Source organism: Mobula birostris, chromosome 24 (genome assembly GCF_030028105.1).
Source record: "Mobula birostris isolate sMobBir1 chromosome 24, sMobBir1.hap1, whole genome shotgun sequence".
In the NCBI taxonomy this organism is placed as follows: Eukaryota; Metazoa; Chordata; class Chondrichthyes; order Myliobatiformes; family Myliobatidae; genus Mobula; species Mobula birostris.
The window spans coordinates 60,226,236-60,248,810 of NC_092393.1; the positions used below are offsets into that span (position 1 = coordinate 60,226,236).

At 47.4% G+C, this 22,575-nt stretch overlaps 1 protein-coding gene across 1 annotated transcript in view; it reads right to left on the reverse strand.

Moving 5' to 3' along the window:
• LOC140187197 (syntaxin-binding protein 4-like) overlaps window positions 1-22,575 on the reverse strand; it is a 104,553-nt gene that overhangs the window by 15,138 nt on the left and 66,840 nt on the right. Inside the window, 3 exon segments of the mRNA XM_072242260.1 lie at window positions 6,812-6,861; window positions 11,215-11,331; window positions 13,688-13,864. Coding sequence (XP_072098361.1) covers window positions 6,812-6,861; window positions 11,215-11,331; window positions 13,688-13,864 — 344 coding nt within the window.

Below are 22,575 nucleotides of genomic sequence, written 5' to 3' on the forward strand. Positions count from 1 at the left end.
CTCTAACTTCCAGTTATCATCCCCCCCTTCACCATTCCCCATTCCCTTTTCCCTCTCTCACCTTATCTCCTTACCTGCCCATCACCTCTCTCTGGTACTCCTCCCCCTTTTCTTTCTTCCATGGTCTACTGTCCTGTCCTATCCGATTCCCCCTTCTCCAGCCCCCTCTCTCTTTCTCCAATCAACTTCCCAGCTCTTTACTTCACCCCTCCCCCTCTTCCGGTTTCACCTATCAAATGCCACCTTGTACTTCTCCCACCTCTCCCCCACCTTCTTGCTCCAACTTCTCATCTTTTTTCTCCAGTCCTGATGAAGAGTCTCGGCCTGAAATGTCAACTGTGCTTTTATCCATGGATGCTGCCTGGCCTGCTGAGTTCCTCCAGCATTTTGTGTGTTGCTTGGATTCCCAGCATCTGCAGATTTTCTCACTATGTTTCAATGTCCATGTGATAAATAAACGTAAATAGTGTGTTATGTGGTGAGACGTGCTATAAGAGGGGTATCAAACTAGTCAGCGACAGTGATTGTGTGTGTACAAGAATCTAGAACTGGAGGAACTGAGGTCAGGTGCGAGGCATGGTGTCAAGCAGACTGCTGGTGGGATCCAGCGATCGTGGCCGGAAATCCCAAGTCCGCACTTAGTTACTGCGATGTCTCAGGTGGAACAGTGACCAGGCGTTCACCAACAAGTGTTGTAGGTGAACAAAGAGTAGAATATTCACGACAAGACATCGCTGATTTGCAGCCTAAACACAAACTCTGAACTGAATGCATTTATCTGGCTTTCCTTGTTGGATTAAAACCAAACTGTAAACACATCGGTTTTTGGCTGCTGGCCGCACAAGCAAAACTCCCTGTAGACAATCTTTCTCAGGCAACTTCAACACGGAATCACACAATATTGAACAGTTCAGGTCCTTCAGCCCATGACATTGTTCCGACCTTTTAACCTACACTAAGATCAATCTAAACCTTCCCCACGTACATAGTCCTCCATTTTTCTATCATCCATGTGCCTATCTGCGAGTTTCTTAAATGTCCCTACCACTACCCCTGGCAGGGTGTTTCACCATACTCTGTGTAAAAAAGAAAATTACATTTGACATCCCCCCCTATATTTTCCTCTAATCACCTTTAAATTATGTGCCCTCACATTAGCCATTCTCATCCTGGGTAAAAGTCTCTGGCTGTCTACTCTATCTATGCTTCTTATTATCTTGTACAACTCTAACACATCACCTCTGATCCTCCTCCCCAAAGAGAAAAGATCTAGTTCACCAAATCTGTCCTGATAAAACAAGCCCTCTAATCCAGGCAGCACCCTGGCAAATCTCCTCTGCACCCTCTCTGAACCTCCCACGTCCTTCCTATAGTGAAACAAGTAGAATTGAACACATTACCTCGCAACTCTTGAACTCAATTCCCTGACTAATGACGGTCACAACAACATACGCCTTCTTAACCACCCTATCAACTTGAGCAGCAACTCTGAGGGATCTGTGAACGTGGACCCCCAGATCCCTCTGTTCCTCCACACTGCTCAGAATCCTGCCATTAAACTGCACTCTGCCTTCAAATCTGACCTTCCACAGTGAACCACTTCACACTTTTCCGGACTGAACTCCATCTGCCACTTCTCAGGCCAGCTCTGTATTCTATTCATGTCCTGTTGTAACCTACGAAAAGCTTCAACACGACCCGCAGTCTTCAACCTGAAACTGAACCAATAGTGAAACTAGAAAGCTGCAGATGACGGCATGTGAATGATACCAAATCAATAACCATCCACTAAAATGGAATAGATATCCTGGACAAGTAAGTCTATAACTGAAGGTGAAGGTCCTGGCCACATAGGTAATTAATATGTTGCCCCTCCCACACCGAGGCTCAACACATTGTGAACAACTTTGGCAGCCCTCTGAGCTGATAACTTTTGTGTTGAGGAGCACGTGGGTTTGGCTGTTAACTCCTCAGTTGTCAATTTTCCAGCAAGTTAGGTTCTTGATTAGTAAGCGTGTCAAAGGTTGGGTGTGTGTGTGTGTGTGTGGGGGAGGGAAGAAAACAGAGAATGGAGTTGAGAGGGATAATAATTCAGCCATGATGGAATAGCAGAGCAGATGGCCTAATTCTGCTCCTGTGGTCGAGCAAGTTAAAAGAGAATTGGAGACACAAGAGAGTGCAGATGTTGGTATCTGAAGCCACATGTAAATTGCTGGAGGAACTCAGTGGGTCAGGCAGCATCTGTACGAGAGGGTGAATTGTCCATGTTTTGAGTCGAAACCCTGCCTCAGGACTGAGAGGATAAAGAGGGCAATGAAGTCCCACTTCAGAGACTTGTAGTCATAGTCATACTTTATTAATCCTGGGGGAAATTGGTTTTTGTTACAGTTGCACCATAAATAATAAATAGTAATAGAACCATAAATAGTTAAATAGTAATATGTAAATTATGCCAGTAAATTATGAAATAAATCCAGGACCAGCCTATTGGCTCAGGGTGTCTGACCCTCCAAGGAAGGAGTTGTAAAGTTTGATGGCCACAGGCAGGAATGACTTCCTATGACGCTCTGTGTTGCATCTCGGTGGAATGAGTCTCTGGCTGAATGTACTCCTGTGCCCAACCAGTACATTATGTAGTGGATGGGAGACATTGTCCAAGATGGCATGCAACTTGGACAGCACCCTCTTTTCAGACACCACCGTCAGAGAGTCCAGTTCCATCCCCACAACATCATTGGTCTCACGAATAAGTTTGTTGATTCTGTTGGTGTCTGCCACCCTCAGCCTGCTGCCCCAGCACACAACAGCAAACATGATCGCACTGGCCACCACAGACTCGTAGAACATCCTCAGCATCGTCCGGCAGATGTTAAAGGATCTCAGTCTCCTCAGGAAATAGAGATGGCTCTGACCCTCTTGTATTCAATGTCACTGCTGAGGTTCCAGTCTAGCACAGAGATTACTGCATTGTTGTTTGATGAGATGTTTAATCGGTCAGTATAAAGGGGTGAGGTGGGATTTTGAGATGAAATGTCGACAATTTCTTTCTCCCTTCCTCCACAGATGCTGCTTGACCCGCTGTGTTCCTCCAGCAGATTGCTTGCTACTACAGAAATGAAGATTCTGTGGCAATCTTGGACCTGAAAATCTGGAGGTTCATCCAGTTTTTCTCAAAACAAATCATTTTATGGGAGCTGGAAGGCCAGCATTATTTGGCTATAGGTCACTGCTCGGTGAGCCTGCCTCCTCGAACCACTGCAGTCCTCCTGATGACGGCATCAGGAGAGTGCAGGATTTAGACCTGGCTTTGATGAGGGAAAGGCGATGAATTTCCAAGTATGACAGTTCTGTCCTGGAGGTGGTGGTCTTCTTAAGAGTCACAGAACAATACAGCACAGAAACAGGCCCCACGGCCCATCTAGCCATGCCAAACGAATCCTGCCTAGTCCCATTGACCTGCACCCGGACCATAACCCTCCATAACCTACCCAAACTTCTCTTAAAAGCTGAAACTGAACCCGCATCCACCACTTCCGCTGGCAGCTCATTCCACACTCACATCACCATCTGAGTGAATTTCCCCACATGTTCCCTTCAACATTTCACCTTTCACTCTTAACCCATGACCTCTAGTTCTAGTCTCACTCAGCCTCAGTGGGAAAGATCTGTTTGCATTTACCTTCTCTGTACGCCTCATTATTTTTATACCACTATCAAATCTCCCCTTATTCTCCTGCGCTCCAGGGAAGAAAGTCCGAACCTATTCAATTTTTCCCTTGTAGCTCAGGTCTTCAAGTCCTGGCAACATCCTTGTAAATTTTCTCTGCACTCTTTCAATCTTATTGATATCTTTCTTGAAAGTAGGTGACCAGAACTGCACACAATACTCCAAATTAAGCCTCAACAATGTCCTACACAACTTCTATAACATCCCAGAATTCAATAGACAATAGACAATAGGTGTAGGAGTAGGCCATTTGGCCCTTTGAGCCAGCACCGCCATTCACTGTGATCATGGCTGATCATCCACAATCAGTATCCAGTTCCTGCCTTATCCCCATTACCTTTGACTCCACTATCTTTAAGGGCTCTATCCATCTCTTTCTTGAAAGCATCCAGAGACTTGGCCTCCACAGCCTTCTGGGGCAGAGCATTCCATACATCCACCACTCTCTGGGTGAAAAAGTTTTTCCTCAACTCCGTTCTAAATGGCCTACCCCTAATTCTTAAACTGTGGCCTCTGATTCTGGACCCACCCATCAGCGGGAATATGCTTCCTACCTGCAGCGTGTCCAATCCCTTAATAATCTTATATGTTTCAATAAGATCCCCTCTTAGCCTTATAAACTCCAGAGTATACAAGCCCAGTCGCTCCAATCTTTCGACATATGACAGTCCCACCATCCCAGGAATTAACCTTGTGAACCTTCGCTGCACTCCCTCAATAGCAAGTATGTCCTTCCTCAAATCTGGAGACCAAAACTGCACACAGTCCTCCAGGTGTGGTCTCACCAGGGCCCTGTACAGCTGCAGAAGGACCTCTTTGCTCTTATACTCAATTCCCCTTGTTATGAAGGCCAGCATGCCATTAGCTTTCTTCACAGCCTGCTGTACTTGCATGCTTGCTTTCGGTGACTGATGTACAAGAACACCTAGATCTCTAGAATTCGTCTAGTATTCCTTATGGTAAAAGTTAGTGGTCTGGGAGGCCCAGGTAGAGTCGTCCAGAATAGTAACTACAGAACCACTTGTGTTGCTGGTATTCACCGTGTGCCGGTGGTGGAGGAGTGAATGTTTGTGGTGTTGGATGAAGTACTGATTAACTGATTCTTAACTTGTCCTGGGGAAGGGTTCCGGCCTTCAACGTAGACTCTTTATTCCTTTCCACGTAAGCTGTCTGACCTGTTGAGTTCCTCCAGCATTTTACGTATGTTGTTAAAGATTTCCAGAATCTTGTGTATATGCTCATTTAACTATTCCTTCAGTCAGGGTCAGGGAAACATGATTTAGCTATGCAACATATTTGGCTCTAACAAAATTCACTAATTTAAAAAAAGTAAACTATTATATTTATTTTAGATTCTTGTAAGGCTGCAATGATCACGGTCATTTCTTAGAAAGCAATTTCTTAGGAAACTTCTTGGAGTTAATGTAATAACAATTTTAAGTTGGTCTTCAAGACATTAGTCAGGTCCTGCGGTCAAAGATTCTGGGCTCGAGTCCCACTTCAGAAACTTGCATACAATGTCTCTGCTGAGATTCTAGTCTAGCAGAGAGAGTACTGCTTTGTTGTTGGACAACATGGCAAATTGAAGCCCTGTCTGTTCGCTCAGGTGGACACAGAATTACACAGCGCTATTCTGCTGAGGGAGAACGAACTGGTGTTGGAAGAAACTGCTGCCTCTTGGCCCTCTACCAAAGCAGTGGGAAGTTAGGAAGTAGGAAGCTTAGTGTTTTGTCAGGCAGTACTTATCCCTTAACAACCATCACCACAAATAGGTTTGCTGGTGGTACAGCTCAGTTGAAGCTTATTCTGGGCAGACTGGTTGTCAAGTTTTGAAAAATGAGAGGGTATCTCATTGAAACCGATCGAATATTGAAAGGTCTAGATAGAGTGGATGTGGAGAGGATGCTTCTGATAGTGGGGGAGTCTAGGACCAGACAGCACAACTTTAGACTAGAAGGCCATCCCTTTAGAACAGAGATGAGGAGGAATTTCTTTAGCCCGAGGATGGTGAATCTGTAGAATTCGTTGCCACAGGTAACTGTGAAGGCCAAGTTATTGAGCATATTTACAGCACAGGCTGATAGATTCTTGATTATTAGGGACATCAAGGGTTACAGGAGAAGGCAGAAGAATGAGGTTAAATCGGCCATGAAAGAATGGCAGAGAAGGTTCGATGGGCCAAATGGCCTAATTCTGCTCGTATGTCTTATGGTCTTAAGGATTGTTAGAGATGGGTGGAGATAGTCAAATATGAAGAATGAAGAATTGAGGGCTGTGGGGACCTGGCACGGAGGAGGAGATGAGGACAGTGTAGATCAACCGTAATAGACAGGACAGGCTTCTGCTACATCTTATGCTCCCTCTACTTTGCAGCAGCGATGACCCCAAAGCAGTACATCGTTGACTAGGAGGTTGTGTGGGGTGTGGGGTGTGGTGCTGGGATTGTGTAAGGTCCACAAGGAGGAGTGCCCAGCCTCTGGGTTCAGAGGGCTGGAGAGGAGGACCGAGGAACAAAGCTGATGCTGGCAGTGCCGTGGGGGAGGTTGCATTATGTGGTGTACAAGGCTAGGGTCAGATCACTTGTGCTATGTTTCATCTCATGCACTAGGCCTGCAGAAACCAGCATCTCAGAATCTGCCTGGATGCTCGTTAGAGCGTCAATATTTCAAGTTTCAGATTATAAACTGACCCTGGGTCACGTGTACATGGAAACATACTGTGAAATGGGTTGGTTGCGTTAATAACCTAAACAGACGAAGGTGTGCTGGGGGCAGCTCGCTAGCGTGGCCACACATTCTGGCATTAATGTAGCATGCCAGCAATGCTCAGCGGAAAAATACAAGCAGCAGCAACAACACTAGAACGAGCCCCTTTTAGCCCACAATGCTCTCAAAAACCCATCTATAGAAACCCCCAGTGACAACATGGGACTGTGATCACACTATCCCAGCTTGCTGGCCCCTCCCAACAGAGCTAACCATTCACTCCCACACTGCAAAATCCCAGACTGCATATCACAGTGCTGACAACACAGCGCCGTTTCATTACATGTTCCCTGCGATCGCAATGCTGTTGTTTACGTACCAGACATTAGTTGGGGCAGCTGGACTCTCCAACAGGAGCTCGTGGACCATCTGGAGATAAAGAGAAAGCATGTGTCACGAACAGCACGAGAACATTAATGCGTCTACTGGAAGGGGTAGATGTCACATTGAGTTACAGCACATAAATTGGCCACTTGGTGTGATCTGTCCACGTGGAGTGAATGCTCTGTACGAGGGTTGAAAATAAAAATAGTTCTGATTGGTGTGCACAGACATCCAGGGTCAGAACACAAAGGTACCAAGATCTCTGACTACGGATACTCAGGATCAGTATATTAGTATTACACAGTAAATACAGTGTGATACACAGAGATACCCAGTGTCCGTATATAACCGTGCCACTGATCTGTATGTACCCAGGGTCAGTATATAACCATGTCATTAGTCTGTACATACCCACAGTCAGAATATACCCAGGGTCAGTATATATCAGAGTGACCGGTCAGTATACAAACTGTGCCATTGTTATTATACGTAGTGGTGCTAGAAAGTTTGTGAACCCTGTAGAATTTTCTCTATTTCGGCATCAATATGACCTAAAAAGTGATCAGATCTTCACGTAAGTCCTAAAACTAGATAATGAAGACCCAATTAAATAAATAACACAAAAAAATTATACTTGTTCGTTTAAAAACGCAAACAACAGGAATTCTGCAGATGCTGGAAATTCAAGCAACACACATCAAAGTTGCTGGTGAACGCAGCAGGCCAGGCAGCATCTCTAGGAAGAGGTGCAGTCGACGTTTCAGGCCGAGACCCTTCACCAGGTCAGGACGAAGGGTCTCGGCCTGAAACGTCGACTGGACCTCTTCCTAGAGATGCTGCCTGGCCTGCTGCGTTCACCAGCAACTTTGATGTGTGTTGCTTGTTCATTTATTTATTGAGAAAAACGATCCAATGTTACATGTATTTGTTGGAATAAGTATGTGAACCTTTGCTGACCACCTTGTACAGCAGTAACTTCAATCAAACGTTTCCAGTAACTTGATCAGTCCTGCACATCAGCTTGGAGGAATTTTAGGCCATTTCTCCTTACAAAGCTGCTTCAACTCTGGGATGTCGATGGGCTTCCCTGCATGAACTGCTGGCTTCAGGCCCTACTACACCATTTCTATAGGATTAACGTCAGGACTTTGACTCGGCCATTCCAAACACGAATATTCTTCTTTTTAAACCATCTGGTTGTTAATTTACTCTTGTCTTTCAGATCATTGTCTTGTTGCATCATTCAGTGACAGGTGATAGGTGACAGACTGCTACCTTGATATTCGCCTGTAAAATGTCTTAGTGCAATTTTGAATTCATTGTTTCCTCACTGATTGCAAGCTGTCCAGATCCTGAGGCAGCAAGGTAGCCCCAAACCATGATGCTCCTTCCACCACACGTCCATCACAGCTGGGATGAGGTTTTGGTGTTAGTGTGCACTGCCCTTTCCCCTCTAAACATAGCAATGTGCATTTCTGACAGAAGTTCAACTTCTGTCTAATCTGTCCACAGAACATTGTCCCAAAAGCATTGTAGAACATCCAGGTGGTCTCTTGCAAACTTGAGATGTGCAGCAATGTTTTTATTGGAGAGCAGTGGTTTCCTCCATGGTGGCCTTCCCTGAACACCATTTCTTGTTCAGTGTTTTTCTCATAGTGGACACATGAACATAGATTTTAGCAAGTTCTAGAGATTTCTGCAGACCTTTTGCTGTTACCCTTGGGTTCTTTTTTACCTCCTTCAGTAAAGCATGCTGTGCTCTTGGTGTGATCTTTGCAGGATGCCCACTCCTAGGGAGAGTAGCAACACTACTGTTTCAATAGACAATAGGTGCAGGAGTAGGCCATTCGGCCCTTCGAGGTTTCCTCCATTTGTAGACAATTTCTCTTATTGTGAACTGATGAAATCAGGTCTTTATAAATGCTTTTGTGGCCTTTTCCAGCTTCATGCATCTCTACAATTCTACTTCTAAGGTCTTTTGAAAGTTGTTTTGATCGAGGCAGGGTGCACATAAACAGATCTTTCTTGAGAAGAGCCGGCTCTGGCAGTAACCTGACTTTGTGTGTCTTTTTTTATAGAGCAGGGCACCTCTACGCCCCACACCTGCAATCTCATCTCATTGATTAGAACACCTGACTCCAAAGAGCTTTACCCCCAGAGGTTCACAGATGTTTTCCAACATGTAATATTGGATAATTTTTCTCAATAAATAAATGAAGTTTTTTCTTGTGTTATTCATTTAATTGGGTTCTCTTTATCTAGTTTTACAACATGTGAAGATCTGATCACATATTAAACCATATTAATGCAGAAATAGAGAAAATTCTACAAACCTTCTAGCACCACTGCAACTGTGTTACTAGTCAGTATATACCCAGGGTCAGTATACAACCATGTCACTGGTCAGTATATACCCAGGGTCAGTACACAACCGTGTCACTGGTCAGTACATACCCAGGGTCAGTATACAACCATATCACTGGTCAGTATATACCCAGGGTCAGCATACAACTGTGTCACTGGTCAGTACATACCCAGGGTCAGTATACAACCATGTCACTGGTCAGTATATACCCAGGGTCAGTACACAACCGTGTCACTGGTCAGTACATACCCAGGGTCAGTATACAACCATGTCACTGGTCAGTATATACCCAGGGTCAGTACACAACCGTGTCACTGGTCAGTACATACCCAGGGTCAGTATACAACCATATCACTGGTCAGTATATACCCAGGGTCAGCATACAACTGTGTCACTGGTCAGTACATACCCAGGGTCAGTATACAACCATGTCACTGGTCAGTATATACCCAGGGTCAGTACACAACCGTGTCACTGGTCAGTACATACCCAGGGTCAGTATACAACCATGTCACTGGTCAGTATATACCCAGGGTCAGTACACAACCGTGTCACTGGTCAGTACATACCCAGGGTCAGTATACAACCATGTCACTGGTCAGTATATACCCAGGGTCAGTACACAACCGTGTCACTGGTCAGTATATACCCAGGGTCAGCATACAACTGTGTCACTGGTCAGTATCCAACCGTGTCAGTGGTCAGTATACAACCGTGTTACTGGGCTATATATATCCAGGGTCAGAATATAACTGTGTTACTGGTCAGTATATACCCAGGGTCAGAATATAACTGTGTTACCGGTCAGTATATACCCAGGGTCAGAATATAACTGTGTTACCGGTCAGTATATACCCAGGGTCAGTATATAACCAGACCACTGGTCAATATATAACCGTGTCATTGGTCTGTATACGCCCAGGGTAAAACCATGTCATTGGTCAATATATACCCAGGGTCAGTATATAACCATGTCAATGGTCTGTATATACCCAGGGTCAGTATAAAACCATGTTACTGGTCAGTATATACCCAGGGTCAGTATATAACCAGACCACTGGTCAATATATAACAGTGTCACTGGTCTGTATACACCCAGGGTCCGTATATAACTGTGTTATAGAAACATAGAAAACCTACAGCACAATACAGGCCCTTCGGCCCACAAAGCTGTGCCAAACATGTCCTTACCTGAGAAATTACCTAGGGATACCCATAGCCCTCTATTTTTCTGAGCTTCATATACCTGTCCAGGAGTCTCTTAAATGACCCTGTCCTATCCGCCTCCACTGTTGCCGGCAGCCCATTCCACGCACTCACCACTCTCTGTGTAAAAAACTTACCCCTGACATCTCCTCTGTACCTATTTCCAAGCACCTTAAAACTGTGCCCTCTCATGCTAGCCATTTCCGCCCTGGGAAAAAGCCTCTGACTATCCACATGATCAGTGCCTCTCACCATCTTATACACCTCTATCAGGTCACCTCTCATCCTCCGCTGCTCCAAGGAGAAAAGGCCAAGTTCACTCAACCTATTCTCATAAGGCATGCTCCCCAATCCAGGCAACACCCTTGTAAATCTCCTCTGCACCCTTTCTATGGTTTCCACATCCTTCCTGTAGTGAGGTGATCAGAACTGAGCACAGTACTCCAAGTGGGGCCTGACCAAGGTCCTATATAGCTGTAACATTACCTCTTAGCTCCTAAACTCAATCCCATGATTGATGAAGGCCAATACACCGTATTGGTCAGTATTTACCCAGGTCAGTATATAACGGTGTTACTGGTCTGTATATACTCAGGGTCAGTATATAACCGTGTCACCAGTCAGTATATAACCAGGGTCAGAATATAACCGTGTCACTGGTCAGTATATAACCAGGGTCAGAATATAACCGTGTCACTGGTCAGTATATAACCAGGGTCAGTACGTAACCGTCACTGGTCTGTATATACTCAGGGTCAGTATATAACCATGCCACCAGTCAGTATATACCCAGGGTTAGCACATAAGTACTCCTATACATGGCGTACCTCCACAAACTGAAGCAGTTTCTCAGTGGACACCTCGAAGCCTTTCCTTGCTGACTCTGACTTCCGTAGCTGACAATCGAGGACAGCGATTCGCTTTCTCAGGTCCTGGGTGTCACCCTGCAGTTGAACACAACTATATTGTCAGTGTTCACTTACCCTCGCTGTACTTTCACAGCCACACTACATTTGCAGGACTTGGGGACACTTCAATTCTGGTTACAGATCCACTGACCCAATCAATTCACCAGATTGTCATCCTTTACTCCACAGCTCACTGACTGGGTACAGGATTTAGTGAAGATTTAAATCCAACATTCTGCTCTGGAACAGATAAAGGCAAGGTCGTGCATGTTTTTTGTAAGAGAAAGAAGAAGAAAGGTTAAAAATTAGCTTTATTTGTTACATGTACATCAAGACTTAGAGTGAAATGTGTTATATGTGTCAATGACCAGCACAGTCCGAGAATGTGCTGGGGGATAGCCTGCAAAGGTTGCCATGCTTCCAGCACCAACACAACACGCCCACGTATTACTAACCCTTACTAGCACCCATGCCTTTGGAACGTGGGAGGAAACTCGAGCACCCAAAGGAAACTCACCCGGTCATGGGGACAGTGTACAAACTTGTTAAAGACAGCAGCAGGAATTGAACTCCTCATCTCTAGTGTCAGCTGCTACGTTACTGGGCTGACGAAGCAATTCATGACAGGGTATACACAGAAGGTGGTAAGGCCCTGGGAGCGTTGTAGGACAGACAGATCTATGGGTACAAGTAGATAGTTGTTTGAAAGTGGGGACACAGTTCGACAGGGTAGTATGGAAGTCATTTGTAATGGTTGCCTTCATCGAGTTGGGATATCATGTTACATTTGAACAAGACTTTGGTGGATCACATTTGCAGTGGAGGGTGCAATTCTGATTGCCCTGCTGTAGGAAGGATGTCCTTAAACTGGAGAGGGTGCAAAATAGACTTATGAGGACGTTGCCAGGACTGGACAGTTTGAGTTATAAAGGGAGATGGCATAGGCTGGGACCTCTTGTCCCTCTGGAATGTAAGAGACACCATAGGCTGGGGGTGACCTTATTGAGCTTTATAAGGCTATGAGGGGCACAGATAAAGTGAAAGTCTTTTCTCCAGGAGAGGGAGGTTCAAGGCTACAGTGCTTAGGTTTAAAGTGTGAAGGGGAAGTTTTAAAAGGCACCTAAGGAGCAACTTTTCACGCAGAGGGTGTATGGAATGAGCTGCCTGAGGAAGCGGTAGAGGGCTGTTCAACCATGACATTTACAAAGTGTTTGGTAAATAAGGGTTATGGGCCAAATGCAGACAAGTAGTTGCCCATCTCTTTCCGTTTCTTCCCTGATGCACTATCCTCTCCTCTTAGATTCCTTCTTCTTCTTCAACTCTAAGCCATGCCCACGGGGCTTATTTCAGCCAGGACACCAATGGGCCACAGAGTGGACTGGCCGATTCACAGTGATTTGTGACTCTGGTTTAAGCTCGTTCATAATGGCTGCGGCTCTGTGCATGGGACCATGACTTACTCCTTGTCTGTAAGCCTCCCTGAGATGGACAGTGGGTGGGACAGGGGTGGGGTGAGAGAGAAGGTCCAAACCCTGCCAACTGCTCAGCGACGGAAGTGACTTTAGCCTCGTTCTACACTTGTCGCTGCCCTGGTAAAGCAGCCAGCATAATCAAAGACCCATTCTACTCCAGACATTCTCTCTTCTCCCCTCTCCTGGCAGGCAGAAGATACAAAAGCCTGAAAGCACGTCCCACCAACAACTACCTCTACCCTGCTGTTATATGACTAACAATGGTTCTCTAGATTAGATTAGCTTTACTTGTCACATGTACATTGAAACAGGAAGATACAGTGAAATGCACTGTTTGTGTCAACAGCCAACACAGTCCAAGGATGTGCTGGGGTCGGGCTTCCAGCACCAACATAGCTTGCCCACAACTTACTAACCCTAAGTAACTGTAGATCTTTGGGATGAGGGAGGAAGCCCTCACGGCCATGGAGGGAACGTACAAACTCCTGACAGACTGTAGTGGGAACTGGTTCCTGCAAGACAGGCTTTTCATTGTATCTTAGTACACATGACAATAATAAACCAATTCATAGGCAGCACTCTAGCCGTGTCCATGGCTCAGGGCCCATGGGAGCATCCGGAAACCGTTCTCCGGCCCTGGGACTCAGATTCCCCACTTAAATGAAGGGAGAGAACGGGCAGATTTGTCTGGGAGAGGCTGCCTGGTGAATGTCCCAGATGGTCAGGGCCCATGTTCATGGCTCGCCTGAGTAGTGGAGCAGTCACTTCGTGTCTCTTGCTCGACTTCCTCTGAATAGCTGTGGAAGGCTCTGACAGGCTCTGACCTACTTTGTTACCTTGACTGAGCACTGTATGCTGACAGGACGTGGCACAGTGACCACTCGGTTGCTGCAGTAACCCAAGACCGCATTCTTTCTTACCTTGGTCTGGCCGTGCTGGTCTGCCAGCTGAGCTTTGAGCTCCGTAATCTCTGCCTCCAGCAGTCGGATCACCTCCTCGTAGTCCATCTCCATGCCCTGTGCCTGTCGCTGCGCTGCTTCGGCGAGGTGGACCCGACTCCGCAGGCAACGGCCCTCCTCCACCGCACTCCTCACCTCCTGGCACGGGGAGGGGAGAGCAACATTAGCAATGCAGCACAATGGCCCTCCTCCACCGCACCCCTCACCTCCTGGCATGGGGAGGGGAGGGCAACATTAGCAATGCAGCACATTCACACTAACACGCTCACAGTGGCACGTGCACACACACTGTGAAAATACTCACATTAGGATACACGTGCACTTTTACATACACACACAATTAGAATACACACTACAGACTCACACATTGTGGCACACACACACATACACACTAACTCACTCACTTACACATTGGTACACACACACACACACACACACACACATACACACACACACACAGGGCCACACTGACATACACACTCAGGTAAGCACACACTCAATGACCCACTCACACATTGGTATACAAAACACACACACGCACACTGACACACTCACACATTGGTATACAAAACACACACACGCACACTGACACACTCACACATTGGTATACACACTGGGACACACTGACATACATACACAGGTAAGCACACACTCAATGGCCCACTCACACATTGGTATATACACACACACACACACACACACACACACACACATTGATATGGATGCACACACTGACACTATCAAACCGGTACATATTGACACACTCACACATTGGTACATACTGACACACTGATACACACATTGGGACACTGACAACAAACATCCTAACACACTCACACATTGGTACATACACTGGGACACACACACACACTGGTATGCACACACATACTGACACACTCACACATTAGTACACACACACACACATGGCTGCATGCTGGGATACGTGCACTTGAGATACACATTTGAAGACACACACATCTATACACTGGGACACACACTCAGCAACCCACACATTCAAACACTTGGCAAACACACACACTGGAACACACACACCGATGCTGTCTCTCTCTCTCTCTGTCACTCACACACACACACACACACACACACACACTGATACTCTCTCTCACACACACACACAATGAAGCAGTTGCCCCTTCAGTTGTTGCCCACAACTGATGTCCTCAGTTCTCCTGTCACTGTGTGTGGGTGTGTGAGAGTGTAATCTTCTGGTGTGCACAATTCCTGCATGGTTTCTTGCATGAATATGGTTCCACGGGTTCTAATGCATATTGGGATGTCCTGCAGTGTGACAAAAAGCTGCATCACTATTTACTTAATGCATGTGTGGGCGGTGAACAATGGTTTGCTGAGAAACGTAGATGCTCTGTCACCATCTGACAAGGGGAAAGGTTGCACCATGTGTCAGGTGTGACCTTTTCTGAAAAGCCTGACAGTCAGCTTGAATAAGCAGCCCCTGTCCAAATGGTTAACCTGTCTTTTCCATTTTCACACAGCAACAGGCGCGCCACGTTTGTTAACAGTTACAATTTATCACTATCTGAGTTTGAGCGTGAACCAGCAACACCCCGCTCCACCAGTTTCCTGCGCTGTACATCGCAGCGGCAGCCCAAGGCTGCGGCAATGTCGCAGCAACCCTGCAGCTTCCTTTACTTACTCAGGTCCACCACCCCTACTGGGGCACAGGCCACGGACAGCTGCTCGCCAGGCTCCTCTGTCCTGGGCCAGTTGTCCCCAGGCATAGTCCATCTTCAAAGGTCCTGCCTCTCCCGGGGGTGAGGTCTTTGGAGGTTCTGCCGACGTGTCTGTAGCTCTGCGTTTTTACAGGATGGGGTTGCTAGCCCCATGTCCAACCCTTTTTTTGCAGCCGGGCTCGGGACTGTCCATGGTGGAGTTCATTTTCTTTGTAACACACACAAAATGCTGGAGGTCTGGCAGCATCTACGTAGAGTTCCCTGGGTCTGATAGTTTCATTTTCAGTACGTAAGCCGCCACCAACCTTAACCCGCACAGCTTGTTTCTATCTCCTAGCAAAGATCCATTAACCTGACTGTCTGAGTGGGCCCCTTGTTTCTGCCTGCTTTTGCCCCTCTCAACTCGTGTCCACATACCTCAACTCCATTTTATCCCAAACACAGATGCTGGAAATCCAGAGCAACACACACAAAATGCTGGAGGAACTCAGCAGGTCAGGTAGCGTCTATGTAAATGTACAGTCAGTCAATGTTTTGGGCTGAGGCCCTTAATTAGGGCATCTTTATAAAACCGTTCTGGGCTCAGTGCATCAAAACCATACTCCTGATGATAACCGACGTACTTGCTTTTAACTTTCTATGTTATATATTCACAAAGTTATACACCATAGAAACAGGCCATTCAGCCCAAGTTGTTCATGCTATACAAGTTGTCTGTCCTGGCACTTACGCCTACAAGTGGCCTAGGTGCTACACCCGCAGACTCACCACCTCCTCGGTCCCGGTTTGCATTCTGGCCCCCAAACAGTCCTTCCAGGTGACTCAACAATCTGCTGGGGTTGTCTATTGTGTCCAGTGCTCCCAATGTGGCCTCACCTACACTGGTGAGACCCATTGTAAATTGGGGGACTGCTCGTTGAGCACCTCTGCTTCATCCACCACAAGCAGAACTCCCTGGTGGCCAAATATTACCATTCCCATTCCCATACTGACGTGTTGGTCCATGACTTCCTCTTGTGTCAAGGTGAGGCCACCCTCAGGGTGGAGGAGCAACACCTTATATTCCGCCTGAGCAGCCTCCAACCTGATGTCATGAATAACAATTTGTCCTTCTGGTAATTTTTTCCCACCCCCTCTCCTCTTCTTGTATTCTGCCCTCTGGCCTCTTACCTCTTATCGTCTCTCCCTGTACACCTCTGCCTTCCCTTCCTCCTCTCCCATATGATTCCTTCATCTCCAGCCCTTTACCTTGATCTTCCCCACCCACCTGGTGTCACCTCTCACTTTCTAAGCGTCCTCTTTCCCCTCCCCACCTGTTTACTCTGGCATCTTCCCCCTTCCTTTCCAGTCCTGATGGAAGGGTCTCGGCCCAAAATGCTGACTGCCCATTCCTTTCCATTGATGCTGCCTGAGCCACTGTGTTCAAAGATTCAAAGTACGTCTGCAGTGTCCAACCCTGAGATTCACCTTCCCCACAGACAACCACGAAACAAAGAAAACCACAGAACTCACTCAAAGTAAAACATCAAACCCACAACGCGCAAACAAAAACAAATCACATCAACAGCAAAACAACGAGCGGGAAACATAGAATATAAAACAGCAACCCTCCCCCCCAAGTCAGAGACATTGAAAGAGTCCAGGCATTTTCAGTACAGCTCAGTTCAGTTCAATCTAGAGCTATGTCATTTTCTGCAGGCCACTCCGATCAAAATTGCACAAAATAGCAATGGGAAAAGCAGTGACCAAAAACCAGAAACACATCATAATGTGAACCATGGAGTCCATCCCACAAACTGCATCGATTAAACCTTGCCTGGACCCAGGACTCCAGCATTCTGTGTGTGTTGCTTTGGATTTCCAGCATCTGCAGAATGTTTTGTTTTTACACTGCCCAAAGTGCCCATTTGCCTGGCTTGCCATATTCCCCTCAGCCTTCCCCCATTAATGTACCAGGCCAAGAACCCTCTCAGATCCGCTACAACTAATTTCATGACACGCCATTGATAATAAACCTGACTCTGAGGATCTTCGAAGACGAGAAAATCACAAACAAACCCAGTGGCAAATTCACGAGAGATTTCATGAGAGCGCACTCTTGCAGGGAGTGGTGAAAGGCTGGGAAGCTGAATAGACACCAGGGCACAGGAAAGGAGGGGACGGTGACAGTGGAGGAAGAGGAGGTGGGTCTATCTGAGCACAGAGCAGAGGGGGGAAATGTCCTTGGTGTGCTGTATGCTTGCTGGAAAAGTTGCTCAGTTGAGAGAGCGCCAAAGCCACAGTGGGCAGCAAGGGCAGGCAGCAGACCAGGAGACACAGGAACAGAATTAGGCCATTCGGCCTATCAAGTCTACTCCGTCATTCCATCGGGGCTGATTTATTTTCCCTCTCAACTTATTCTCCTGCCTTTCCCCTTAACCTTTGATGCCCTGACCGTAATCCAAAACTCATCTTACTGATCAAGAGGCTCTGCTTTAAATATACCAAATGACTTGGCCTCCACTGCTCCCTGCGGCAATGATTCATCAGCTTCCAGCTGAAGAAATTCCTTCTCGTTGTTCTAAAGGGATGTCCTATTGTGAGGTGGTGCCCTCTGGTCCTAGACTCCCTCACTCTAGGAAATATCCTCTCCACATCCAATCTATCAACACACATCAAAGTTGCTGGTGAATGCAGCAGGCCAGGCAGCATCTCTAGGAAGAGGTACAGTCGACGTTTCGGGCTGAGACCCTTCGTCAGGACTAACTGAAGAAGAGCTAGTAAGAGATTTGAAAGTGGGAGGGGGAGGGGGGAGATCCGAAATGATAGGAGAAGACAGGAGGGGGAGGGATGGAGCCAAGAGCTGGACAGGTGATTGGTAAAAGGGATATGAGAGGATCATGGGACAGGAGGCCCAGGGAGAAGGAAAAAGCGGAGGGGGGGAAAACCCAGAGGATGGGCAAGGGGTATAGCGAGAGGGACAGAGGGAGAAAAAGGAGAGACAGAGAAAGAATGCATGTATATAAATAAATAACGGATGGGGTACGAGGGGGAGGTGGGGCATTAGCGGAAGTTAGAGAAGTCAATGTTCATGCCATCAGGTTGGAGGCTACCCAGATGGAATATAAGGTGTTGTTCCTCCAACCTGAGTGTGGCTTCATCTTTACAGCAGAGGAGGCCGGGGATAGACATGTCAGAATGGGAATGGGATGTGGAATTAAAATGTGTGGCCACTGGGAGATACTGCTTTCTCTGGCGGACAGAGCGTAGATGCTTTACAATATTCAAGCAACACACACAAACCAATTTCCCCAGGGATCAATAAAGTATGACTATGAAAACACTGGAGGAACTCGGCAAGCCAGGCAGTGCCTGCAGGTTTTCCCGAGCTTTTCAATATTCAATAGGTTTCAATGAAAACCCTCCCCCTCCATCCTTCTAAACTCCAGGGAGTACAGGCCCAGAGGCATCAAACACTCCTCGAATATTATTTTTTTCATTTTTGGGATCATTCTTGTGAACCTCTTCAATACCAGCAACTTTTTTTAAGCTACGGGGCCCACAACTGCTGAAATGTAGTCTGACCAATGTCCTTAGCATTACATCCTTGCTTTTATATTCCAGACCTCACTACTGAGCCACGAGGGACAGATATGTGATGATTCCCAAGGCCTGCTGCGAGAAGGGCCCTGCGCAGCCAACAACAGGAAGCTGCTTCGCACGCTTACTGCTGTTTCGAGGAAAGGAAATTCCATCTGACATTCCTGATGCATTAACAGGCAACTGGAACACAACAAGCGCCCTGCTCTGAGGCACAGCTACACCTTGTTTCTGGGACTGTAATCGTTACCGCATGGCCTTTTGTGGAGTTTGAGTCCTCTACACAGAGCTGGCCGCGGCCGGTGCCTCACATCTGTTTTGCTTTACCATTGATCTGTGTTCTCCAGCAACGTGAACATGAAAAAGGAGCCGAGTCCCTGCGGGGATTTAGCTCTCTGCCTGTTTACTCTGCCGCGCACTGTGATCTTTTATGCATGAGAGCACTTGTTTGCCGAGAAGCTGGAGCTGAACTGAGGAAGCACGTCAAACTCTGGGCTGGGAGGCTGCATAACATTCAGAGCAACTTCACAGTCAGGCGGACAAACCAGCGCTCCAACAGCAGAGGAGGGGGAGAGAGTAAATAGTCAAAATGAGGCGACTGGGGCCAGGCAACTGAAAGTGACACACATCAAAGCTGCTGGTGAACGCAGCAGGCCAGGCAGCACCGGTAGGAAGAGGTACAGTCGACGTTTCAGGCTGAGACCCTTCGTCAGGACTAACCGATAGAAGAGATAGTAACTGAAAGTGGTTGGAGAGATTGCCAGCATGTGAAGTGTCACGGATGTAGGTAGGGAAGGACTGAACCAGGGGATAAAATGGAACAGCACACACTGAACTTGTGTCTACATACATCAACTCCAATTTATCCCAAACACAAGAGACTCTGCAGATGCTGGAAATCCAGAGCAACACACACAAAATGCTGGAGGAACTCAGCAGGTCAGGCAGCATCTATGGAGGGGAATGAACAGTCAACGCTTTGGGCCGGGACCCTTCATCAGGACGAGAGAGGAAGGGGGCAGAAGTCAGATCAGAATTTTGGGAGAAGGGAGCGAGTACAAGCTGACAGATGCTGGCCGGTGTGAGTCGATGTCCGTGTGACCATAAGACACAGGAGCAGAATAAGGCCATTCGGCCCATTGAGTCTGCTCTACAATTCCATCATGGCTGACTTATTATCCCTCTCAACCTCATTCTCCTGCTTTTCCTCATAACCTCTGACGCCCTGACTAATCAAGACCATATCAACATCTGCTTTAAATATACTCAATGACTTTGCCTCCACAGATTCACTACCCTCAGGCTAAAAAAAAATTCCTCATCTCTGTCTTAAATGGATGTCCTTGTATTCTGAGTCTGTGCCCTCTGCTCCTAGACTCCCCACTACAGGAAACATCCTTTCCACATCCACTCTATCTTGGACTTACAAATGCAGCTAATTTGACAAACAAAGCTAATCTTTAATTTAATTAAACTGCATGAAGCACAGCCTGAGTTGTGTGATCACCCTGCGCAGAGTTCAGAGGATGCCAAGCCAGAAGACTGCAGAGGGATCCAGTCCGGGCACAGATCTGGCAGAAGCGGAAGAGCCACAGCAGAGACTGGATATATCCTTGGGAAGAAGAAGCACGCAGGGCTTTGGCTCAACAGCTCTTTCAACCCAGGTGGATGGGGACAACATAGTGCGAGACACTGTGGTTCCCAGGACTCCGTCTTCTGGCCTTACATACGTGCCTTTCAGAACCCCACTCCACTGGAAAGGATGGCGGTAAAAACCGACTAAGGCGAAGAAGCTCAGGGATTTGGCTGGGTTAGTGAAACAGCCCAAACACCCAGTCATTCAGAGACTATATGTGGCTTACGGTTAGTGGGTCTTTTTGTGCTGTGACCGCAGTACTGTTGAAGTTGCTGCCACACATTGCTTGCACACACACACACACACACACACACAGACGGAGCCTCCGTCTCCGTGCCTACTTCTTTGGCAAGGACTCTCCCGCCCGCACCGATGACCTCTTCTCCTGTCTTCAACCCTCTTCCTCTTCTTGGACACGCGGCTCTGGCCTTCTGCTGCTCTGGGTCTTTTTCCGACGAGACATTAACCGGCTTGACTTTAACACTCTCCTCTCTAATTCTAACCTCACTTCCTCTGAATGTGCTGCTCTCCACTCTCTCTGCACTAATCCTAACCTCACCATCAAACCCACAGGTAAGGGGGGTTGCTGTAGTAGTCTGGCAGACTGACCTCAACCTTATTGAGGCCAGGACTGGTACTTATCCTCACAGGTGAAACAAGTGCCACACCTGCCCCTAACACCCCTTCCCTCGCTATCTTTCAGGGCCCCAAATAGCCCTTCCAGGTGAGGTGACATTTGTGAGTCTGTTGGGGTCATCTGCTGTATCCAATGCTCTAGGTGTGGCCTCCTGTACACCGGTGAGACCTGACGTAGACTGGGAGACTGCTTCGCTGAAAGATCTCCCGGTAGCCACCTATTTCAATTCTACCTCTCATTCCCATTCTGACGTGTCAGTCCATTGCCTCCTCTACTGCTGCAACGAGGCTACACTCAGGCTGGGGAAGCAACACCTTCCATTCCGTTTGGATAGACCCCAACGATGGCAAGAACATCGGCTTCTCAAACTTCAGGCGATTGCTCCTCCCTCACCGTTCCCCCAATTCCCGTTTCCGTCTCTCACCTTATCTCCTTACCTGCCCATCTCCTCCCCCTTTTCTTTCTTCCATGGTCTTCTACCCTCTCCCATCAGATTCCCCCTTCTCCAGCCCTTTATCTCTTTCACCTATCAGCTTCCCAGAAGTTTATTTCAACCCCTCCCCTCAGTTTCACCTATCACCTTGAACTTCTTTCTCCCTGCCCCCACCTTCCTGCTCTAACTTTTCATCTCTTTTTCCAGTTCTGCTGAAGGGTTTTGGCCTGAAACGTCGACTGTACTCTTTTCCATAGATGCTGCCTGGCCTGCTGAGTTCCTCCAGCATTTTGTGTGCGTTGCTTGGATTTCCAGCATCTGCAGATTCGCTCGTGTTTGTCACACACACACACGACTGCCAGTTGCATGGGGCCTGTTTTGCTCTTGTTGCTTTGTCGCCTGTTGTGTTCTGTGTTGCTCAGCAGAACGCTGTGGACATGCTATGTAGGTGCTAGAATGTGTGGCAACACTTGCACGCTGCCCTCAGCATATCCTTAGATAATGTCGGTTGTTAACACAAGCAGTGCATTTCACTGTATGTTCTGATGTGATAAACAGACCAGAATCTGAATCAGGTGGGTTGAGGGACTCCTTTCTGTGACCATCGGCACTCCCCTCAGCGCCGGACTGTCTCCGTGACTGTGGATCACGTTCGGGCTCCTGGACCGGTTTCACTCCCCTCAGCGCCGGACTGTCTCCGTGACTGTGGATCACGTTCGGGCTCCTGGACCGGTTTCACTCCCCTCAGCGCCGGACTGTCTCCGTGACTGTGGATCACGTTCGGGCTCCTGGACCGGTTTCACTCCCCTCAGCGCCGGACTGTCTCCGTGACTGTGGATCACGTTCGGGCTC